The sequence below is a fragment of the Aristolochia californica genome, unplaced genomic scaffold (assembly GCF_029961685.1).
Source record: "Aristolochia californica isolate CCGP_79_NKW_82.1479 unplaced genomic scaffold, dmAriCali1.0.hap1 SCAF_16, whole genome shotgun sequence".
NCBI lineage: Eukaryota > Viridiplantae > Streptophyta > Magnoliopsida > Piperales > Aristolochiaceae > Aristolochia > Aristolochia californica.
In genome coordinates, this window is record NW_027181837.1 from 4,999,978 (window position 1) to 5,024,620 (window position 24,643).

The window sequence follows — 24,643 nt, forward strand, 5'->3', positions numbered from 1 at the left end:
CAGAGTACAAAACTTGCTTCCATTTCTGAAGCCAGGCACTAATGATCAATGCAAGTAGGTAACACCGGCAAGCACATTTTTTATCTTAAAAGGCCAAACTGGTCTTGGAAGGCCATGTACAATCCTTCTAAATCTGTGCTTCACTTGGACCTTTCTGAGTTTAAGGCCACATGCTCTCTAATAAATCGAAAATAATATTTGTAATTTTATGAATCTATCACTTGTCTCTTTCCCTTCTCTGCATCTAATGCAAGATCCTTATGCATCAATTGAATGGTCAGATCATGCAGGGGATGGTTGTGATGCATAGCCAGATCCGTTTTATCTTGTCCTGAAGTACCTTCCCTTTCCCTACTGATGAGTACAGTTGGTGCTGGCCAAAACATAATGAGCCAAACAAAATTACTCATTGAAGTTTGTTCTTGATGCACCATCCATGACCAAGTTGTTCCTACTACAATCTCTGTAAGAGGAAGAAAATGACCACACTTTAAAGCAGATGAGGATGTAACTTTTTTGGAGTGGCAAGAGCCCAGATAAAGAGAGGAGAGAATGACAAACAGTAGATGGACCAAGAAACTCGGTTTTACCTGCTTGATCTTCCTCTTCTTTTTCCTTCTTTGTCTTTTTATTTTCAAACTTTGTCCAGTAATTATCAATCCCTTGCTGTTGGTTGCTTTGAAATGTCTATCTAAGCAACTTAAGGCTCTCCAGTGGCTTAGTAACCTTTTCTCTGCTTCAGATAGGGGTTTACTAACCTAGTGTGCCTTCAATGAGTATAAAGATTCTTTACTGAGAGCAGACCACTGCTTTCAGTTCAGTACTAATATAATCTTGCTCAAGTCTAATGCGGTTGGGGTGGTTCAGGTATCGTCTTCCTTCCACCCCCAAACAGCCAAACCCTAATTTCTCCCCTCCAAACCTTAGATTCTCACTCCTTCTACGGTTTCCACACTGTTTTCATTTCATTTCTACTCTCTTCTTCCCCTCCCTGGTTATTTCTACTCTCTTTTTCCCCTCTCTGGTTATTTCTACATTAGACAATTGTTACCTTGCTGTGGGTGATGAATGGATCTTGCTTTCTTCTCCCTCGATCTGCCTCCATTTAGCCATCAAGTGTTTGGTTTAGTGGTTTCTTCCTCTTTACATGTGATTTCATTAGTAGGAATCAATACTTGTTTGGGTTATAAAAAAAACCCTTACAATTATTAATAATTAAGTGATTAATTAATAATTTAATATCAATTAATAGATGAAATGAATTAAAAAGATTAAATAAGTCATTAATTTTATTAATAGGACATTATTTATTAAATTTATAATCATTTAAAAAGGCACACTAAATTTATGCATTACAAATTAATTAAATATTTAGTTAATTATATATAACACATCATATACCATATTTTCTTATTTAAAAAAATGAAAATTTTCTCTAGTCACCTTCTACAAAGATCAAGGGCAATTTAGATTGACTCGGGCGAGTACACCCAACTCGCTAAGTCTTAAAGTCACTCGGTCGACTTGCTTGGTCTGACTCGGGATCGAGCAATGGCGAGTCACATAACCCTGATAAGGACTCGTTCCCTTGTACGATTTCAAATATCAGCTTATCTGTTATCATGGCCACCGTATTGAATATCAGATTCTACTGGGAGCTGTAAACTGGTCCATCCCTGTCATTTTATTAGCTCCGTCTTTCCCTTGACTGAGCCTTCTATGATTCCAAGTAATCCTTGTAGTTGCGCTTATAATAATCATCCAATCTCTGGGAAGCAAAAGCTAAACCAGTAAGATGACTGCTCCACCTCGTATGAGCAAAGGATGATCAATTCTGCAAATGATCAAAAACAGTAAAATTGACATCTAACAACTTTGTCGTTCTTCGCCTTGTTCTCCTCAGACTTCTTCAGATACTCTGTGTTTAAAAGAAAAAAGAAACAACAATTACAAGCAGTTCGAGAAACACTGAATTACCCAAACTTTTGAGGACATCATTACTGTTTCTTGTACTGAAACGAGAGTATTACTCTGAAGAAGGGCTTTCTTGGAGTCGCTGGCCTCGGGAATGACTGTTGCCGTGGATGCTAGTGCTACGGAAGAAAGGAGCACCACTCTTCTTCTATTTTCATTCGCAAGTTCTGCTCCTACTGTTATTGTTCTTCTTCTCTTTCCATTATTAGTGGCTGTAACAGATGAAATAGACAACTTTGATACTGCTGTCATTGTTTGCTCTCTTGCTCTCTCTCGCTCTCTCTGCCTCTGTCTCTCTCAAAGCACACAAATTCCTTCTGAAGTGAATCAGATAATATCTTCAAATCCCATGAGACTCATTTGAGTGGCTCGTGGGTGTAGCAGAAAACATCTACCAGCACCTCTATACACGTAGAAGACAGCTTAAATCTCATCTACAGAGCCAGTGTCGCACTGCAGACTAGTTCATTTTCAGGGTTGGTCCTTTCGCCTTGAGTGGCAACTCATAGCCATTGGCCCTTTTTAACTCCTGAACTGCAACTCAGATAAACACCAGCAGTGGTTTTCGAATACCCAAGCAATATAAAAAAAAAAAATTAATGATACAGAGAATTTCAAACGGATCATTACATTGGAGTTTCAGGAAAGAAGGTGCACTAAATTACAACAACACATTGTCCGGCAAACACACCTGCAGATTTGAGAATGAGCAATACAGGCTCTTATATTTCTTTTTCAGCATGACTTATTCCAGTAAGCGACGGCGCTTGCACCATGACATAGCAATTATGTACAAAAAAATTGTACCAGCAGCACCACCTCCAATCGTCCACAAGAATTGAGGATTTCCGTATTTCTCAGGTTTGAAGAGGTCAATCTTGATATTCATGCCAAATATACCAACCAAGACCACAAAGGCACTCACCATGAGAGTAGCTGTAGTTAACATCACTCCCATCTGCAGAAGATGGTTCTGTTTGTCATCCAGCATAATGTTGATGTAGTCCTCAGTGTCATCAACGTACTCTCTCAGCTGGAAGAACCCAAAGAAAAGGATTCACTCTAAACAACACATAGGAGATATTAAAGCAGCATAATGAGTACATCATTAGATATTTCACATTTTCACTAGCGCTGCAAGGAGGATTTGAAGCAGACTCGAGTTAGATTCTTTGATGAAGCTTATTACTCCCACCAGCCATCCAGTGCACATCCATTGCTAGAGATATTTTTGAACCAATAGTTCATTATCAAATGAATCTTTTAGTTCTAATATTCCATCCAAGCGTTACTGTATTTATCGAATCTGTTCCAATCTAACAGAAAGATCAAATGTAAAGGCATTGTTGAGAATGAGATTTTTTTTCAGATGAAATGAAACATTTGGCTCATCTAACAAGAGAGATTTCTTATTCCTTACCTGGGAAAACAAGTAACTATGAAAGAGGGATTAAGAGGAATAGAATTGACTGGGTGGTAGAGTTGTGAAAACACTTGTTTCTTCCCAATTTTGAGCTTAGATCCATAAGACAATATATTGCTGATTAGTGATTATAATTATTGTTGAGTAGTCCATCCTCTGGAAGCCACCAAACACTGATATACGTAAAATACTTACTCAGTAAATAGGATCATATACCGCTTAGGGCTAAAATTCTCATTCACGTGGGTGGTTGTCAATCAGGTCAAACACAATCATAAATATGACTTCCTGAGAACCAAATCCATGGGGCATATAGATATTATTTAATGAGAAACACCAACCATTTCCCAGAGCAATAAATTTCTCTTTGAATGTTTAAGACAATAAAGAAACATCTAATTTCATTAATAAATATGAATACCTCAAAATGCCAGTTTGATTTGATAGCATAAATTTTTGACAATTTCATTTTCAAAGAGATGTTTGCTATTTCAACATGTATATGAATAACGAATGGCTGGCTGAAGCACATAAATTAAAAAAAAAAAGTATATTTTTTAATGATAAATACTAAAGGTATCAGAAATTCGAGTACAGGAAACATACTGTAGATAACTTGTTCAATGTACCATCAATCTGCACAAAGTAAGCTTCCAAAAGCATTTCCAGCTCCTCCACATCAAGATGTTTGCTGCCACTGTGAGTGCTACTGGTGTGGGTTCCGAGGCCTACACCACTTGATGTCGCCAACAAATGCTCCTGAGTATCAATATTTTGAAGACCAGAATCATAGTTATTTGGACAACCGTTTGCCTCAGAAGCAATCTCAGCCTGAATCCTGAAAATTCAAGAATTGTCAACACTAAGAATATCATATTGGATCTACTTCTCCAGAACCAACAATATAGAAATTTCAAAGATAGTTGATCTGTGGAGAGTAACCTGTCGTCTTCTATATCTGATCTAAAGGCCCCTTCATCCATGCCATCTCTGTCATTCAAAGAAGAAAGAGATGAAGATCCATCAAGGCGTTGCTGAGTAAGTTTATCTGTCAAATACATCTCCGCCATGTCCTCATCATCATCAAGTAAGTGTTCAAGTTCATCCCTTACCTTCAAACTAATTGATTGTCAGCTAATGATGATATACAGAATAATACACAGAAAAATAAAAACAAAAATCTATAAATTAGATGAAAATGATAAGGCAGACCTCATAGACAGAAACACAGGATTATACGGTTTAAGTAGTGAACAGTTCGAGATGAGCTACAGAATGAAAATACTGGTATTTGACAGCAATTCTGGTACTGTATTTATCTCATTGGTATCCATAACATGTGCAGACTGGTGGTAAAACCATCAAACCTGCTTTGAATTGTTCAATCCCCAGGGCAAAGACCATAAGAAAGCATTCACTGTGAACCATTGGTCAGTAACTCCTGAATCATCTTCTTTTGTTCAACCAAACATTTTCTTTTAACACAAAAAGGGTAGCTTATCAATGAAATTCGCAGTCCTGTCACATACGCAAAGCCTTCCCTGTTGCACAGTATTTTGGTCTTCTTCACATGGAATTTTTCGCACAGGTCTATACAACATTAGCTGACAATATATGTTTCAAATAATCAGATAAAAATATATAAAACTAGAAAAGAAAATATATGTTTCAATATTTTAAACTGGTTAAGATCCAACACATCCAAATTAGGCTTCCTCAAACCATCAAGATTGTGTGCTTCAGATGAAACTAGATACATAATGCTAAACGGATTGAACCTTTTGAACACGTCCGGTTATTGCAACCAAGCGACTTTTTATTTGACGGACACGTTCCAAATTGAGAGTGCTAATCTTAGTTGTCAGCTTATCAAGAGCTGGATGTGCTTCTTGCTCCAAGGTTCTTGCCTGGTTAAGATCAGAAAAGATCGAGTACAGTCAAACTGAACAGATTAAAATGCAGAGATTGCAATAAGTGATTTAAACACACAGGATAGGACATGTAAAAGAATGACTAAGTAGTGAGTCCTAGAAAGTAGGATGAGGCGAACACAGAAATAAAAATTCCATCAAATAATAGAACCTTAAAATCAGAGAAAAACATCTTATAATTTTTATCAATGATGTTTGAATTATAAAGGCCTCTTGAAGGACTGAAGTTTAAATCTGATATCTATAGCCAAGATACAAAATAGCCTCGTATCTAGTAAAAAATAAAATCTCTAAATATTTCAATGACAAGGAAATATCCAATTCCAGGTATTCTTTGAACTTGGGTAAAACTACAAATTATCCAACTATTGGAAAGCATATATTAGATGTTCCTCTAGAATGCGCCTGAAAGAAAATTACTTTATGACATGAAACATTCAGGAAAGTCAAAATTTTACCTCATTGTCCAAGCAACTGCATGCTGCCTCAAGACATGCTTCCAGGGCGATAAACTCAAAGGGAAGAACCCTTGGTCCCAGTCCAATCTGGGAACTGAGTTTACCTTCTACCTGACGCTTGTCATCCATTTCCTGAAACCTGGGTGAATAGTCCGAGTAATTGATGTTTTCTGAATAGTGAGGACTTCCTAGGTTGGACTGCTGTTCGCCAGCATTGTACGAGTCTGTCCAGTTTGCATTATCATTGCTGATTCTTCCTTCCTTTACAAAAAGACAATGAGAACAAGTGAAGAGAAATTAGCATAGATGACATAAAAAAAGTCATATGAATGTCAACAAAAGAATTGAGCAGAATCAATATCAGATTTCAACACGTTCATAAACTAGAACAGGAAATGCCTAAAACTAAAGAAAGAATAGTAGGCAGAGAAAGAAAGATGCTAACACGAGCCAATAACAAGACAATAGATACATGAAAAAATAAATTAACATTCTTCAATAGGAATAGATTATCTAGATTAAACCCATACTGAGGAAAACCAATTAAAGTGAAATAAGCTGAAAGCCAAACTGTCGAGCGTAATAACTAATTAAAGAGTCGGGCAGATAAAAAGACATGCCATGCTAGAGATGAAATTGGACATACAGTGCTGAGAAAGAGAGCCACGATACACAATAAGCTTAAAAGCGGGTAATTTTTACATGCAAATGAATGACAACACCACACAAACCCGCGACCTCAGTAACATACAAACTAAAAGCAAGAAAAATCTTCAAGAAGAACACAAAACTGAAAAAACGTCAATGAACCCAGAGTTCAACTAATCACGGAAAAACCTTGAGACTGACCTGAATATTATGAGTTGCTTGGTGGAGACGCAAAAGACGCCGCTGGAGCTCCTCGATGAAAGGCTTCACAGATGGATCTTTCGAATTGAGCAAGAGAACCTCTTGGGCAGTGATAATAGCCTTGATGTGCTCCAGATTTATGACGATCGCTTTCTCTCGTCCAAGCACGGTAGATGGGTAGGAGAGGAGAGGGTCGAGGATGCGGAGGTCGCGGGCAGGGAGCCCTGTACGACGCATGATAGCATGTTTGCCTGCCTCAACGACCTGTGCCTGGCCGGTAGCATCGAGGACGAGCCACAAGCGGACACCACCACCCTTCTTCCGGAGTCCGACGGCGGCGGCGCGAGTAGCGTCCACTTCGTCCTCAAGGGGCGTTGCGCCAATCTTCGATGGGGGTCGAGTGCTCCGCATTTGAAGCCGAGCTGCAGAGAGGCGTCCGTGGGGAGAGAAGGCCCTGGATGGGTCGACCGGCTTGCTGGTTGTCTCTGCTTTTGAGTTTCTTCTACGACGAGGTTAGCACCATGACGTCGGTCGCCACTATGCTCTCTTTTACAGTCAGTAACGGTACTTGCCCAGGCTGATAGTAAATTCGTATCATTAGTCACTGCCCATAAATAAACAACAATGTTTCATTCCACTTTGTGCTCCCGCCTTTTTAAGGAGGATCGTGTCAGAGGCGCACCAGAGAGACCTTCATTTTTTCTATCTCTTGAGTTCGAGGGACCTTCAATGTCTCTTCTAATTACACGTTGTTTTGCATTAGAGCCTACAATAAACTAATATGTTTTACATTTTGACAAAGTCGAATTCTCATCAACTTCCTCCCACATTATCTCCTCCAACTTTTCAATTAAAGAAGATTCAATTTTCAACCAGCACATATGGCTCCATGATATTGACTTAGTTTGACACAAATTCATGAATTTTGGATTCTCTAGACTTTGACAATAACAAAACTTAAGTAATTGACCTAATGGTGTATTTCGAGTATTTCAAGAAATACAAATTGCCTTCATTCGACAATATGTTATGGTGTGTGAAGAATTATTGTCGAATTCAAAATACCAGCCAAAAAGACTATAAGTTCATGTCACATTTAACATAAGAAATTGAATACTAGAATCTAAGTCAAATAGATAGATTTCAATAACTATGTCTATATAAGAGAATAGTCATCTAAACTTCTAAAGTTGTGCATTTTTTTAATCAAAGCTTTAGGGTCTATAACATTTTTATAAACTTATGTTTGAAATATTTATACAAATATTTTTAAAATATTTACCAAAAATTTTCATCAATTTGTACAATGATTTGAAAAGTGATAATGACTTTGATTGATCATAAACTACTAAGTCACGTTGATTAGATAGAACACTATATGTTTTGATTTAAACGTCCAATTGGTCATATGCTTTGTAGTCTAACCGAATAAAATGGAAAAAAGTTTTGGTAAAATGTCTGAGCAGCTAGAGGTTTTGAGAAATTCAAAAAGTTTATACTTTGGAAAGTTATGATCGATTAATGCAACATTGTTTGTTCAATCATTAAGGTTAAATTTTTTTTAAATAAATCCAATAAAAGGTATAATCAATCATCGTCAAAGTGTCAAACCGATCATCGATCTTTAACAAAAAAATAATAATTTTCTCCAAAAATTCAAAACAATTAGTTACTTTTTGACCTAAGTGTATGATTGAGCACTAGAAATACTTCATTTGCATATATTGGTGAAATTTCAAACTTTTTTATCAATTTTGTGTTCAATATTTAAAATGAGATATTCAAACTTTATTTTTCCATCCTTCTAAGACTTTCTCCATTCACCTTTATTTTTAGACATATACAAGCTTCATCATTTTCAGATTATTCATGCTTAAGGTCTTGAAAGCTTGGATTTCGACAGGAGACTGAATATCTCTCATAAAAGAAGTAAAGTTTGTTTTTCACTTTTTTTTTTTTTAAGGTTATCTTAAACTTTTAATTTAGAAAGAGAGTTAACTACTAGAGCCGAAATCTAGTTAATTGTAAGGAAATTTATTTGGGAGAGATTGATTGCAATGTAATTGAGGATTGGATTTGTCAGGGTTTAAAAGAGAGCCAAAATCTCTTTATAATTCGCTTAGTAGAAGCAAGTTAGTGAATTTTCTCGAGTAAGAGTTTTAGGTAATTATTACCACTAGGGAAACATCCAAAACAAAAAATCTTGGTTTTATTTGTGGTTTTGTTTATATTTTAATTACTTTAATTTTTTTATATTTTTTTATGAAACAAAAGATTAACAAAGAAGTGTGCTAAGTAAATTTGTTTGAAGAGTGTCGACAAACAAAAAGGTTGAGAGAAAAATAGCTAAAAATATGGCATGATGATATGCAATGAAAAACTTTATTTGAATGTTATGTCATTGTATAAATATAAGACACCTTCTTGAAAATTGTTTATGTCATTGTATGACTTAAGTTACACTTGTAATTTCCATGATTTCAAGTTTTAGCTTTCAACTATGATTTGTGTTAGAAATATGACATTGTGTTTTTTTTTTTTTTTTTTGTGGGTTACTTTAAGTGTCTGGCTTTTGGAGTGTAATTATTTGAAAGAATGATATTAATATTTTCAAGAAAAATGGATAATTGTCTCATACAAACTCTAATAAACCAAATGCATCTGGCTCAACAAATTGATAGGATGTTCACATGAGTTACTTGTTCAGTTGCTTCTAAAGTTATGTCATAAAATTTTGGATTATTTTTATGGTTTGCAATGTATATTTGTCCGACATATTAAAAACCAAATGAAGACATTGAATAAGAACTTTGTTATACTTCAAGAGCTCCATCATAATAGTAGTAATGGATTTGATTTTAATTAATCGATAATGAGGTTTGAAGTAACTTCTCAAGGGTGAGACAATTACATAAACGTATGGTCATACAAATTTAATTTTTTATGTTTTAACTATCTTTTTTATGATAATTTTATTTAATGATTTGTTACATGTGTATGCCCATCCAGATGCAAAACAATATCAATATAATGGTACCACTGCTAAAGAGAGGTGAATGAATTAGGATAAGGGGCCGAACATATCATACTTAGGAGATAATTTTACTTCCCTTTAATATGGCTCTAATGAAGAGGAAAAAACTACAAACTCTCATAATCAAAATGTGACAATTCCAAAACTTCTACTTCATCTGAAACTAGTAAGGTGAAGGATAAAAAATGACAAGTTTTCGATGTCCGAGATGAAGATGTGAAATTAATCAAGGAGAGTCTTTATAGACTTGCAACTAGCATTTGGTAACATTCAAACCTCTCAAGTATATGAATTGATGATGAAGTAATGGAAATTTCGAAACTTGACAAATGTGAAACACAAGACTTTCTTGTTAAAAGTTCTACTAGAGTTGTTGCTTTTATGGGATGCCCTCCTGAAGTTCAAGCGATGTGGTTGATTATGAAAGGGATAACTAATTGACTTTAGACAATTTTGGGTACTTTAAAAATTGACTTACTTCATTATGAAGTGGGTTTGATCAAACAATTGATGTTTAAGATGAATTTAATTGAATAAACCTCTTTTTATTACGAATGTTATACCTGTGAACATGTATAACTATTAATGGATATGTTAATATAAACATATTAAATGAAATTTAAAAATGTTATAAAATATTATTTAAAAACATATTGGAAGCTAAAAACGGGATTTTTTTTATTAATGGACGTCTTATTCTTCTTATGTACTTTGAAAATTAAGTAGGAAAATTGCTTGAAAAAATAAAGTAAACCCTGCCTAAGGATTATAGGTTCATGTGGGATCGTTCAATGGATTAAATTATAGGTGACCTAAAACGCAAGAGTTAGTTATAGAAGAACAACTAATGAAACTATACCAAATAATTCATTTGTTTCGCAATTAGAACCCAATACATTTATTGAGATTGAAAAAAATAATTCTAAATATTTTTAGCCTATGATAGTCACAAACTTCAAATTATATCAAATTGATGTTAAAAGTATATTTTATGTACTGAGTACATATAAGAATTTTTCAGTTGGAATAACCCCATGCCTTTGAAGACTTACATAAACCAAACCATGTATACAAATTGAATAATACGATATGGTTTGAAGCAAATTCTTAAATTTTGGAATGAAAAATTCCTTGTGCAAAAAGGTTATAAAAAACAAAGTATAGATAAAACATTTTTTACTAGCTAGGATAGAAATTAATCATTGTTCAAATCTATATGGATGTCATTATTTTGGTTTTACCTATAGCACCTTATGTGAAAAAATTGTTGATATCAGAAGAATGAATTTAAAATGAGTTTGATGGGTGCACTCACATTTTTCCTTTGATTACAAATACAACAAATTGAAAATGAAACTTTCATAAACCAATCAAAGTATTAACATTGAAAACTTAAAATTTATTATATTATTAAAATTAGATACAAACGACTCAAATAGATCCACAGATCAAAAGTTATATAGAAATACAATAAGATCATTATTATACTTAACTGCTTGTAGACATCATATTATATTTTTAGTTTGTTTATGTACTAGATTCAATACGATCGTAGATAAACACATCTAATGGGTGTAGAAAGAGTACTTTAGTATTTACTAAGGAAACCTAACTTAGGACTTCGATACTCTAATAACCTAATTGGGCATTCTAATACTGATTTTAGTGGTAATATTCAGTTGTCATGAAATTTTCACATTTTTTTTTTTTTTACATAACAAACTTTTATTGACAATTTGAGTAGCTTTTTCAGCAAATCCGAGTCCAAGAATGGAAAGTGATCCATAGTAGACCCCCCATATTCGTATAAATGTATTTATGCTTGCTTAATAACAATCCGTTTAGTATTCGAGGGCGAAACGCCTCACATACCTCCAATGTTTCTTCATTTTTTATTATTTAATTTTCATTACAGGCACTCCTCTAATCTGGTAAATTCTTTCGAGGCTGCTCGCGTGCAAATATGCAATTGATCTTCTCTCGCATCTGATCAACAGCTAGCGCGAAGGTAACGATCAATCCACTCAAGGTTACTAACGCGAGCGATCGCACTCTGCACGTTGCCACGTTCCGTTGCATTCATGTTTCTTCCAGCCGAAAAAGGAAGCCATGGCATAGGCGTTAACTTCTTCTCTGTCAAGTGTCACGGACTCACGCGTAACGCGCGCCTGGAAGCCCTAAACCCTGTCTCTGCAGCTCAGTTCAGTTCGTGATTGATCTCCGAAACTCCGGATCAGTTCTATTACACGATCGCACTAATAGTTTCCTGTTTCTACGTTCTACCCAATCTGCATCCTTTCCTCTATGTTTTTTAACGCTTGTCGTCCAGATCTTCGCTAGGCAGGCATGGAAGACGCTTACGCGAGATCCGTCGCTGAGGTAAACAGGGGAACTCGATTCGTATATAGCTCGTATCGAGAATTCATGTTCTGCATTCTGGTCCCGATTGAAGATTTATCTGTGGATGTTGTCAGGTATTGGAAACATTTGGAGTGGACCCGACTAGGGGACTTACTGATAGTCAGGTTGGTGATGTTTAGATTTCTTTTGAAATAATAAAATTCGATGGAAGTTCTGTTGTTCACTTTTTCGTTTTATACCATGTGCGGCAGGTTGCTCAGAATGGAAAAATTTATGGAAGAAACGGTATGCATGTATACTGGAGCTCAAATTGTGTAATGTTTTAAATTATTATTTGGAGCTCAAATTTTGTAATGTTTTAAATTAGTAGATTAATGGTTTCTCTGTTGTGCGTCATTTGTTCCACCTCATAAATAGTTTGTTTTTCAGTTGATGCAATCTTGAAGGCTTCTCTTCCCTGGCTTATATCCATCTTCTATTTAATATGTTCGTGGTTCACCATTTAAAAAAATGTAAATTGTGCAGTAAATGCTCAATGACCACCTAGGGGAATTTTCTAGTGTGAGGTCTTGGGTTGTGGCATGAGTGTGTGTAATCAACATTTAGAAAAATGCAAAAATGTTACTAGTACTCTGTAATTTTCATTCTTGCTTAGTCCTTTCATGGACAAGCTAAGTGATGCACAGGATGTATTGTTTCTTGATGATTGTAAGGGGTTAAGTAGATTCTCTATGTGCTGTGAAGGGTAGGCTATCTGCTTTTCACACTTGTCCCATCGTTGCTCTTATTTTTTTACCACAGATGTTTCAGAATCTTTTTGCAACTTAATAATAGGTTTGTTATTCTCAACTGAAAACTAATTATCTTTTACTTCCTTCTTGCATGTAAATGTCTTTTGCAGAGCTGCCTCAAGAAGAAAGTAAGTCCTGGTGAAATGTCTCTGAAAATATTTTGATATTTGCTTGGTTGGACAATTTTGTTGGATAAATGCTTTCTTTTATTAGTACATTCCTCATAGTACCACAAAAATGTAATATAAAAACGAGCAAAAGTCTCTTCTGACTTGCAATGTTTACACTTGAGTTTAACATTTGTGTGTCTAAAGGGGCTTAGTTATGGTAATTTTGAAACTTCTATTTCAAGTGAAGAGGTAACCCTGTCACTATTATTGGTCAATTTTTAAATTCCTAACTTTCATAATTCAACTTTAACTCTCCTTGGTCTCAATTAAGTTTCTAGTGTCAAACGCCTAGTCAATACAACCCAAAAGATCGGTCTGTTAAGTGCGGAAAGCAGAGTACTTAACCCATCAGTGGTGGACGGAACCGTTCCCGCTTCTGCCGGGATTCGAACGCGGAATGTGGTGCCCAACTCTGATACCATGTCAAACGCCTAGCCAATACAACCCAAAAGACTGGTTTGTTAGATGCGGAAAGCACAACACTTATCCAAAGACCAGCGGTGGATGGAACCACCGCCAACTCTGACACCCACCATTCCCATTCCCTACCGCTTCCGCCGGGATTCGAACATGGAACGTAGTGCCCAGCTCTGATACTATGTCAAACGCTAGCCAATACAACCCAAAAGACCGGTCTGTTAGGTGCGAAAAGCACACCACTTATCCAAAGACCAACGGTGGACAGAACCACCGCCAACTCTGACACCCACCGTTCCTGTTCCCTACCGCTTCCGTTGGGATTAGAACGCGGAACGTGGTGCCCAACTCTGATACTATGTCAAACTCCTAGCCAATACAACCCAAAAGACCAGTCTGTTAGGTGTGGAAAGCACAACACTTATCCAAAGACCAGCGGTGGACGGAACCACCGCCAACTCTGACATCTAGAACTCTAATTATTTTCTAAAACCACAGAACTGCAGTACATAAAAGAAATGAGAACTCCAATTGCAGCAGGGATAACACATCAGTCTCTCATGTCTTGTGTAGGACCTCTGCTTTCTCTGTTTCATTCAGTCTTGTCTTGCAACCATTTGTATGCTCAGTTTTTTCTTGTCTCTTTGTACCCACCATCTTCTTACTTGTTTTTCATTTTCTTGGCAAAGCCCCTGATGGTTGTCCTATGGGATTCACTTCAGAAGAGAGATGGGCCAATGGTCTATCTGTCGAAATTTGTCAGGAGGGTTTCTAGCCTGCAGAGATTTGTCATATGCTTGCTTCACAGGGATCTGTCATGTTGATTTTGCATGATGGTTTCTTTGCTCTTTTACATCTATCTCTCTTTCTTATCTCCTGTGCATCTTGGACTTGGATTCCAATCTCAACCACATGTAGTGGTGTGTACACAATTCTAAGATTTTGAAGTGTACTTCCTTGACACAAAAGCAATTTTGGAATTCTCTGTCCATTTGTATTCTCACTTTGATATATTGATTCATGTTACTTGATTTTTTTCCCCTAAATGTTGCTCTCTTTCAGTGGGTAGACTTTGTTTGAATAGGTAATAGTGACATAGAAATTTCAAAGCATGACAGGGTCGATTGGAAGACTTGGACTTCCCTAGTGCACAGAAGGCAACTGAGAAGTTCTTAGAGCACATAAGAAACTGGTTGATGGGATTCTAGAAACTTTATTTTTCATAACTGCTTCTATCATTTTGGCAACCTGATTGGAAATGCACTTTTATTATGGTTTTGATTTTTACTTAATGATTTCCAATTTGTTTTTAATTATTGATTGTATTACAGATTTTTTTATGATTTGTGCTTTTTAGAATTAGGAATGGGAAATTCTAGCTTTTTGTATCATGTTTGGATTCTATCAGGATATTGGGGATATTTGCAGCCGTCTTAGCTTTAATTAGTCTTAGTATCCTAGATGAGTTCGCTTTTGTAAAAAAAATCGTTACATGTTAAAATGTTTATTGAATATGCCTTCAGCAGACAACACTATTCCAAAATTCAATGCATATTGATAACCTCGAATGCATTTTTCTTATTAAACTACATATCATTTTCATAATAACATAAGAGTTGATCTGCATAATACTTTGAAAAGACTCTACTTTTTCTACTGTCTTATGTTTGTCTGTTGGGTATTTCCATTGAGTCACAGTTCTGATTGATCCACATTATACTGTGAAATCTCTACTTTTTTGAACTGTTTCTTATGTTTGTTTGTTAGGTACATGTTGAATTACTTTCTGATTGATATTCTTCTCTGTGTTGAGTCAATTCAATTTCTCTTTGTGTTGCTATCTTCTTTTCTTGTTCAGTCTATTCTTGGATGGCCGATCACTTAGTCTCTTTGGCTTGATATAGGGTGAAGTAGAAAACAGGTTGACTCTCCTCGGAGATTCAGCTGTGTTTTTTATGCTATCCTTGCCATTGCCTCTTGTATCCCAATCTCTTGGTCTCATAAAATTAGATAAGCTAATGGTATAGCTGGTTGCGTTGCTAAGGAGTGGCTCTCCTTTATCTATTTGTGAATAGTCACTCCCCCTTGTAAGCTTTTTTTTTATTTTTTTTATTTTTTAGGTTTTTCTTTGGTCACAATCACTTCTCACAAGCTTCTTATTGCTTTTTTTTTTTTTTTTATCTTTAATAAAAAATTCTTACTATTAAAAAAAGTTATGAAAGTCTGTAGCTCATTAGTATCTTTCTTACTGCTTCATCTGTTGTTCTGCAGGTACACCATTTTGGAAATTAATTTTGAAGCAATTTGATGATTTGCTTGTCAGAATATTGATTGCAGCTGCCATTATTTCGTTCCTTTTGGCTTTGGTTGATGGAGAAACTGGTGTATCAGCATTTTTGGAGCCTTCTGTGAGATAAATGATTCTCTATAGTTCTCATTTATATCCTATCTGTTATTTTTAAAATTGATTTTGACCTTAATGAAGTTTGTTGGAGGAAAGTTCTAAATTTGAATTAATGTTGCTTAGCTCTCAATGTTTGCCATGCTGTGTGAGTCCACAAGGAGATTAATTCTGGAGCTTATCTTTTATATTCAATGAAGCCTGGTTATTTTAAGTTAACATTTAACAAAGACTTTAAAGTTGGGGTTATGGTTATCAACTAAAAGATAAGGTCCCCCCTGTTAAATTTTTTTCCTTCTGTTCTTAAGGCTTTGAGATAAAATTTCACCTCTAAAACAAAAAGGTTATCAGCAAAAAAAATACAAAAAAGCTTAAGAAAGCAGGGGTGGGCATAGCTTTTCAAGTGCCCATATTGAGCTACCCAAAATCTGAAACATAACGGATGTTACACATTACATAATGTTTGTTACACGAGTTATAACAGCCCATTAAACCTGAGTGTGGGGTGCATCTGATATTACACATTATGTGTCACTGATATGCTCGCCTTTGTAAGAAAGTTATTTAGAAAAATAGTTCTTCAATCAAGCCTCCTCTTTGTTAAATCACATTTCATGATAATGTGCTCAGACTTATTTTGTTCATTTAGGTCATTTTGATGATCTTGGCAGCCAATGCCGCTGTTGGAGTTATTACAGAAACAAATGCTGAAAAGGCTCTTGAGGTAAGTTTTTAGTTGACTAAAGAGGATGTCTGACTTACTTTATTCCTAAAAAATTTGAACTAGCTCATCGATTTGAGATGTGATGTGAAAGATCAAAATAGAAATAGTCTTTAAGTTTTTCCATACTTGTATATTGTGGCTTGTCCTCTGATTATATTTTATTTTTTTATTTGAAGCTTCCTCTTATTTTTTTGAACTATATGCCTGCATACAGTCATGGGAACTGGTTGGATGACTTATGTCTTCCAAGTCGTCAGAAAATTTTGCATACTTCTTATGGATGAAGAAGACCTGTCTCACTTGTGATTACTAATCATTCTGCCTCGGCCCCACAGCCCCACAGTCTGCGTTGCTGTCCATGCTGGCATTGTGGTCATTGAAAGATTCCTTCTGACAGAGGGCTTCATGAAACATCTGTCAGGGCTTTCTCTCTAGAAAATGATGCTACAGTCTTCCAATTTTGACAAATTGTGGCACTTGAGTAGTCAAAAGAATATACAATAACATCTCCCCCCCACCCCCGAGGTCAATAGAGGCATTGAATGAGGAGGTCCTTAGGAGATAAGGAAGTGTAACTGTGTCTTTCGAAAAGCACTCCATGACATTCAGGGTGCGTTTGTGCCAATAGGAAAGTGTAGGAGAAAAGGTCATAGGAAAATTTTCCCATTGACCATTGACCCAAAATTTCCAGCATTTGTGCCATTTTTTAGGACATTTTTTTTCCTCTTGATTCTTCTTGATTCCTCTTACCTTTGAGAAATGTTAAAAATGATAGGAAAAATAAACCAAGAAACACTAAAGTGGTTCTTGATCACTTAGCTCTTACTTTTAACCTTATTTTTTATTTTTATAAAAAAATCGTTTATTTCTAGTCTAAATATACAAATACCATAACTAATTTCCCTATTCTTTTCAAGAAAGCCGGTTAAAGTTTTTTTTCAATAGGAAAATTTTCCAATGAGAAAATTAGTCAAAGGGAAAATAATTTTCCTGTTGTTTTGTTTTCCTATGGTGGCACAAACAGTCCCTCAAGATCCAATTTGGATTGGAAATGAAGGATGCCCTTAAAAGCTTAGATTGAGGTATCTAGATTACAGGGTTTCTTGAAGAGTTTGAAACATTCTGCTAGTAGGTTGGAAGTATGAAAACCTTTTTTTTTTTTGTCTTTGGAAAATGATGAAGGCAACTATATATCCAATTTTATTTTGGAGATTGAGAGAACTTTCAATCTCACATGGGGCCAAGGGAGGTTATAGCTCCCAGTCAACCTTCTAAATGATGGTTTATAGTGGGAGATCTTTGGGGCTCACAATATCGTTTATTTATTTGAAGTTCTTTTTAATGCAAATGCTGCAACCATTTAGTCTTATTTTATATTCAGACATCCCATCTTCTTCAATGTACATACTTCCTTCTTTTTTGAAACGTTCATACTTCCTTCTAGTTTGCCAAATAGTATTAGGATCTACAAGATGAACCTCTCAACTTTGATCTTGTACAGATGGTCTGGAATCCTGCGGCCATGTTTGCAGGACCAGTGAGAAAAGAAGATCAGGTTGGTGTAGGACAGCAGGAAAATTCAGTTTACGAAGGTTTAGCAAATAGGGAAGATGAGAATAAATGTTCAGGTTTAGAGAAAAGATTATTGCATGCTAAATTCATTAGAAGTTAAACTTAAACCATAAAAATTAAAGAAGCAACTTCTAGTGATAACAGAGAAGAAGAAAATACCTAAGAGTTATTAAAATAAATATACCCAAATTAAGCTTCAATTGAAACCCAAACAAATAATTAAAGTTCACTCTCTAATCTACTAGAATTATAAAGGTAAAATTTAGCCTTTGCATATATTCAAGTAGCCAAGTTATCTTTTTTCTTCCTTGTATAAACTTGAAACTCTTGATCGCCATCACAACTTGCCTTATAGAGGAGCTTCCTCTTCCAACTGGATAGTCATTAAAAATTTTCTATGATGGGGAGGAATTTGATTTTGTCAGTTGGTTGAGGAAAAGGAGGGCAGTTAGGTGGAGGAACGAAAGATGACATCTAAGGATGGAGACCATGTTGGTAAGGACTTCCAAGGGGATGTTATGAAAAAGAGAGTGAATTGGGTCCGATTTACTTTTGATGAATAATTTTATAAGTATCAGGAGGGACTTAAGATTAGTTGCTTGTTTTATGATGCTCTTTGGGAAACAGAACATATCATGACAAACTTGAAGATGAAGGGGTTGAGATTTGGGTCTTGGATGTGGGGCTAACCCTCAGTTGCTTGGGCACTAAAGACATGAAGGCGTTGATCCATGAAATCCAAAATATTCATAGAGAGACTTGTCAAGAATGCATTATCACTGGGATGTATAGTTAAAAAACTCTTCCAGATCATTCTACTCTGGTCAAGCACTTTCAATGGCCTCCCTCCAATTCCACATTCTCTGATAAAAAAGCACTGGTACTTCCATCTTCTCTAAGCATCAGCCTCCAGCCCTTGTGCAATGAAATCTTCCTTCCTCAGGCATCCTTAAATTGGACTCTGATGTAAACTCCTTTGGTAATCCAGGGTTGGAAAGAGTTGGTCGGGTCATAAGGGATAATGGGGGTAAGTTCAGTTTGCCTTCTCAGGGCCTATTGACTGGAAGGATTCAGCTGAAGCAGAAATCAGTGTGTTTAGGCTTGGCTGCAAGTTGTACTTTGAGAACTTCTCTGCCTCATTAATAATTGCATGGGATTCTTCTATTGTGATAAGCTGGATGAAGGACAAGGTCAAGTCCCCTTTGTGATTTAGATTCATTCATGAAGAGATCATGGACATTTGTAGGCCCACGTGGTTTGGTGCAGCACACATTACGTGCTGCAAATTCCATTGCTGATTTATTGGCTAAAGAGGGTATTTCTTGCCCAGCCCTTGTATCTGAGTTCTCCTTTACATTGTCTATTAAATTCTTGGCATGATAAAAAGCAATGCTCAGTAAAAAAATATAGTGACTTGTCCATATCTAACTTGCTGATTGCTTTCTGTTGAAACTTAAGATTCCATGATATATAATCACTGTAGAAGAGGATTAAGGGGTGAGAAGAAGAATAAGAGTTGTGGAGAGAAGGTTTTAGGAGGAGAAGAGGAAGAGTGAAGAATTTGGAGAAAAGAGGAGAAATATTAGGATAATGGACCTGTCCAAACGCTTCCCCTTAAGTTGTATTTATAGATATTAAAATTACTAATATTACAAGAATTCCCTTCACCCTAGTAAGAGTGAATAAGAGACATAAATCATAAACTAATTACATCAGAGCCATCTTTATGAGATGACTCTTTATTTACCATCATACCACCACTGTGTGGGCATGTGGGCTTGAGCCTATCTTTCACACACTTGGACATGTGGGCCTCCTTGGTGGTGTGAGCTTGGGCCCATCTTCCAACACATTCATTGACCTTTTTGTTGTTGAAAGAATCAAGAAAATTGAGCATCGGAAAGGCTAAGTCAAAAGTATTTCATCCCTCAATCAAAAGCTGAACCTTTGGCACCACCTTGTATGGGCTTGAAGTTCAAGGGATGAGCTAGAAATCATTGACTTCCTTCTCTTTTTTAAGGTATTATCACAATTTAGAGATCCCCTTGTAGCCTTACTTGTTATTCTTCTCAAAAATATTGCAAAGAACATCTTTGTTTTTGAAATGATGCTGAATTTTATTAAATCAAAAGCTCAAACGAGCAAGATTACAACGGGGGGAAGCCTTCCCAAACAATGAGAGAGTGCTGGGAGGTTTTGCATTTAGCCAATTTATTAGCCAAGGAATTGATTGATCTAGGAATGAGATTCCAATTACAATGAATTGAGTACACAATGTCAGCAATACAATTAGTCATAGGCCAATGGCGCCAAGGGGAAGGGGGGGGGGGGGGGGGGGGGGGATTTTCTTTGGAGCACCAACTGATGATAACTTTGGAGTCTCCTTCAATAAGCAGCTTTCCATGAAGACGGTCCTTGAAGATTTGAAGGCCAAAAAGGAGAGCACTCACTTCAGCAGTGTTGGAGTCTCTGAAAACACCACTTGCTCCTGTCGGCCCAAGACGGCCTAAAACACTTCCATCAAAGTTGAGTTTGATGTAGTAGAGTGGGGGAGGGTCTCAAGTAACCATGATCAGAATCTTGCGAGGGCCCGTCGTATAAGCGAGCAAGCTCCACTTATCATGAAGGGAGACACCCGATAGAGAGGCAAATTCCTTTCTGGTATGCAACCAGCTAGAGATTAAGCTCATTGCATAAGAATTCGTATTATTCGTGGTATTGGCTTTTGAATTGAATCTACGGTTGTTACGCTCAAGCCATAAACACCATGGGACATGTGCAAGGCATGCCAAGAGAATTAACTTGCCCAATCTAGGAAGGCGAATCCCCATAACCATCTGACAAGTGCCGAAGAGGTCCTGGTGCAGCCCCATTTGCAAAGAGCATCTTAACTTTCTGTTTCATAAAATCCCATTTAATCTTCAGTAGCAAAATCCATCTGGTCTAGGAGATTTGTTAATATGTGGGGAGAGGAAGACCATCTCAATTTTGCTAGAGAACAAAAGGGTTCTCAAAGCATTATTACGTCATTTTATGGGTATTTTCATCTTTTACCAACCAAAAGTTAGAGGTAATTGATGGATTTAATTTAGAGCTACATTTATAACTTTGACATTTCAATGGTATGTAGGTATAAAATTGAACCTAAGAGGTACTTGGTTATTTATGTCATATTTCACGGTTAGTGGATAATTAAACTAAAAAAATAGCCTTTCTGCTTGCTGCTGTGACCCCAAACATTCCATGATTGAACTATTATTTCTGAAGTATGGTTTTGGGTGTTGAGAACATTTGTCTATGGAGCTGTTTGATCTCTGCCCATGCAAAATCTCATTATTGCAACTACTTCTTGGGCCTTCCGCAACAAACCTTCATAGTTCTCAATCTAGTTGGTGCTGTTAGTAGGTCTCAGTTCTTTGGATTATAGTTGGTGGCTGTCTGATGTTGGGACATTTAACAATGTTGGAGAAGGTACATTAGTCAATACTTCTGTGAATGCCTAATCTGGCTGTTGCTGTCTTAGAAGGACCAATGTTTTTCTGTTTGACCTCTTATAGATGAACTTTTGTTTGCATAATTTCTTTGTAGCATGCATGAGAAAAGTCACAATCTTAAGAGTACTTTGGTCTAATTGATTGGGACTAATTTCTTATTGTATGTTTTGTATGGAAGGTACTGATACAGTAGTTTTTCTGTTTGTGCGGAATATTTGTTGCTGGAGTCTGGAGTTTTTCCAGTACATTTATGTAAAAGATGTGTCTGGTAGCTTATTGTTGTATGTGTCTTGTAGGAATTGCGTGCATACCAAGCTGATGTTGCTACAGTATTGCGAAATGGTATGCTCTTTCTTCTTACAACTTATATTGCATTTATTGTAGTTGGTGCACAATTATCTATATATATATATATATATTTTGGTTTTATGAAGAAATACGGATCTACTAAAGGAAGTCCTGGAGGAGTAAGAGTACAATGGTGAAAAACTACAAGATTAGAGAGCTTCTCAACTCAAAAGATAAGCATGATTAATGAAATTCAAAGGGGAAATATGATAGATTAGGAATGGTATTGGCGCTCATCGCAGTATGGTACCATGTTATATGTAACTTTAATTTATATATTCTTTACAAGATTATTCATATCAACGTATATTGTGTATATCGTTGGTTTTTTTGTGGAAATAGAAAATGTCATACAGGCCTTTTTTTATTTGGCTTTTGCTTTTGGTTGGGGATAGAAGGGGTTTTGTGACCCTGTATTTCCCATTCAAAATAAAGTCTGAAAGTGAGACATTTTCATGTTTGAGGCTATATGACCATCAAAATTATAGAGCATAGAAGACTCACTATGTTCTTTTAATTATTCTAAAGAAGAATCCATTGAGAGGAGTAGATGGTAAGAAGCTCTTGGAAGGAGAAAAAAGTAGAAAGAAAAATAGGGTGAGCAAGCTAAGCTGAAGGGTATTTTTCTCCATTAACAAGGTGTCGAGGGAGAACCAAAATTTAGTCAATGAATCAGTAAAGTGATTGGTGCTTTGTGGATTGAGATGTCAGATATGGCTAAAGGTTTGCAAGGGTCCTCAATTTCATCATAAATTGAGAGGAAGCACCAAGAAGTGGCGTTCTCCAACAACAAGCTGCTGTGACTGTTGAATCTCCTTCCAGGAGTTCTTGGGGCACTGAGATGATGGGGGAAGAAATTACAAGTAGGAACTAGGTATGGTGAAAGAGGTGAATGAAAGGAATGAGACAAATAGCAAGCGGAGGCAAGATGAAGCAGGTGTAGGTGATTGAATGGTGAAAGTAGACTGAATATAGAAGATTAAGATGGTGCAATGAAAGAATTATATGGGGTGAAAGAAAGAGGGAGATTCATACCTTGTTCTTCCACTGTTACGGTGGAGATTGATTTTATTTGGAGACTCTTGGAGAGAAAAGGAGAAAGGTAAAGGAAGATTCATGCCTTCTTTCTTTTTCTTGAAATATAATGACTTCCCACAGACCTCTCACATAACAACCAGATTCTTAGCTAGGAGTGGAGTCAGTTAACAACATCTTGTTGTAGGAATTCTTCATAACTGTTGAGAGTAAGTGTTTTCTTTGGTTCTTAAACTCTTTCTTTATGTTCTTTCCTTGCTTCATTAGAGTCTTCATTATTCTCAAATGTTAAAATTAATTTAATTCAAGTTATTCTTCCCTTATTTTCATTTACTTTATTGGTAGTTATTGATGATGTTTCTTTTTTATTTTCTTTTATTTTCTTTTTAATAAGGAATTATCAATGTTTCTCATGCACTATTAAGTTATTCAAGTGGGTGACCTAACATCTTTAAGTAAATCTCATTGTGCAACAATGAATATAATAGTGCCTATTAGGATTTTGATGTCACCACAAAAATAAAGGGAAACTAAAAAAACAGTAAAAATTTTCGTGCCAGTCTTTGTTAAGTAGCTGGGAATTTTTGCAGGGTGCTTTTCGATATTACCGGCCACCGAACTCGTACCTGGGGATATTGTTGAGGTTGGAGGTATGTTTGCTGCATTCAGTATAAAACCGGATTTAGCATTTTGGAATAATCTTGTTTCATTCAGATAATCTTATTACCAATATAATTAAGGGTTTTTTTTGGTGGGGGGTGGGTGAATAGTGGGCTGCAAAATTCCTGCGGACATGAGAATGGTTGAAATGCTGAGTGATGAGCTGCGTGTTGATCAGGCAATACTGACAGGTACCTCGTCTTAGAATTGGTTCCAAGCTTTTGAACAGTAACGAAATTTTATTCAAGTATAAAGTTTTAAAGTGATGCTCTAACATTCTTTCCTTCTTTAGTTTCCTTTTGGTTTATGTTGTTTGAGGTCTCTTAGGCACTTGTTGTCTACTGTCATGTAGGAAGTTTATCTGATGTTCAATGTATATCCATCTTTTTAGTTGGTCCTGTACATGCTTTCTACTTCATTATCTCTCAGAAATTTTTAGTCAACCATTAAAATGTCTCCTTTCAACTTGAAAAACGTTTACCTGCTTTCATGATTTGGAATATGGTCTCTTGTGGAACATATACTATTGCCTCCCACTATACTCATGTTTATGGCTATGATCTTTAGCAAAACTTGCCTTATACATTGCCTTATGCATTGCCTTTTGCTAAAATGGTTGTCACATGTCCCCCCAATGGTCATCCTCTTCATTTGGTATGCTGCAAAGGACAAAATCCTCGCTGTAGAATAATTGAAGTAAAGAGGGAGGCAAATTGAGGACCAAACTTGCAAACTTTGTGGAGAACAGCTTGAAGATGTAATCATCTCTTTCTCCATTATCCTTTCTCCGTCCAGGTGTGGAATCCCTTCACGTTCACTTTTGGCCTTCAATGTTGTTTCCTAATCTTCTTCCTTAGCCTTCTCGATCGTCTACTCTGTTCCTTGGGGGAAAACTGGAACAAATTACTGGATGTTGTCCTTTGCCCCCATCATATGGAACATTTGGAAAGAACGGAATGGATGGACCTTTGAGGGCAAACAAAGCTCTGTTAGGGGAGTCA

General features: G+C 36.2%; 2 protein-coding genes across 3 annotated transcripts in view; one reads left to right on the forward strand and one right to left on the reverse strand.

The window, feature by feature from the left end:
• Positions 1-2,555: 2,555 nt before the first annotated feature.
• On the reverse strand, positions 2,556-7,187 carry LOC137952965 (magnesium transporter MRS2-3-like). The gene is made up of 6 exons (XM_068800106.1): positions 6,636-7,187; positions 5,787-6,047; positions 5,176-5,304; positions 4,340-4,509; positions 4,004-4,235; positions 2,556-3,007 (listed from the first exon to the last, which is right to left on the reverse strand). The coding sequence occupies exons 1-6, from the start codon at positions 7,044-7,046 to the stop codon at positions 2,720-2,722; spliced, it is 1,491 nt and encodes a 496-aa protein (XP_068656207.1). The 5' UTR covers positions 7,047-7,187; the 3' UTR covers positions 2,556-2,719.
• A 4,357-nt stretch (positions 7,188-11,544) lies between these two features.
• LOC137952530 (calcium-transporting ATPase 3, endoplasmic reticulum-type) overlaps positions 11,545-24,643 on the forward strand; it is a 54,747-nt gene continuing 41,648 nt past the window's right edge. For both annotated transcript variants that reach the window (XR_011112308.1, XM_068799607.1), the window contains exons 1-9: positions 11,545-12,048; positions 12,144-12,194; positions 12,282-12,315; positions 12,932-12,949; positions 15,680-15,816; positions 16,459-16,533; positions 21,896-21,941; positions 23,573-23,632; positions 23,753-23,833. Coding sequence is in view for 1 of the 2 variants with exons in the window: in XM_068799607.1 (XP_068655708.1) it covers positions 12,016-12,048; positions 12,144-12,194; positions 12,282-12,315; positions 12,932-12,949; positions 15,680-15,816; positions 16,459-16,533; positions 21,896-21,941; positions 23,573-23,632; positions 23,753-23,833 (535 nt within the window). In the remaining variant the exon portion in view is untranslated. The remainder of the gene's footprint in view (positions 12,049-12,143; positions 12,195-12,281; positions 12,316-12,931; positions 12,950-15,679; positions 15,817-16,458; positions 16,534-21,895; positions 21,942-23,572; positions 23,633-23,752; positions 23,834-24,643) is intronic.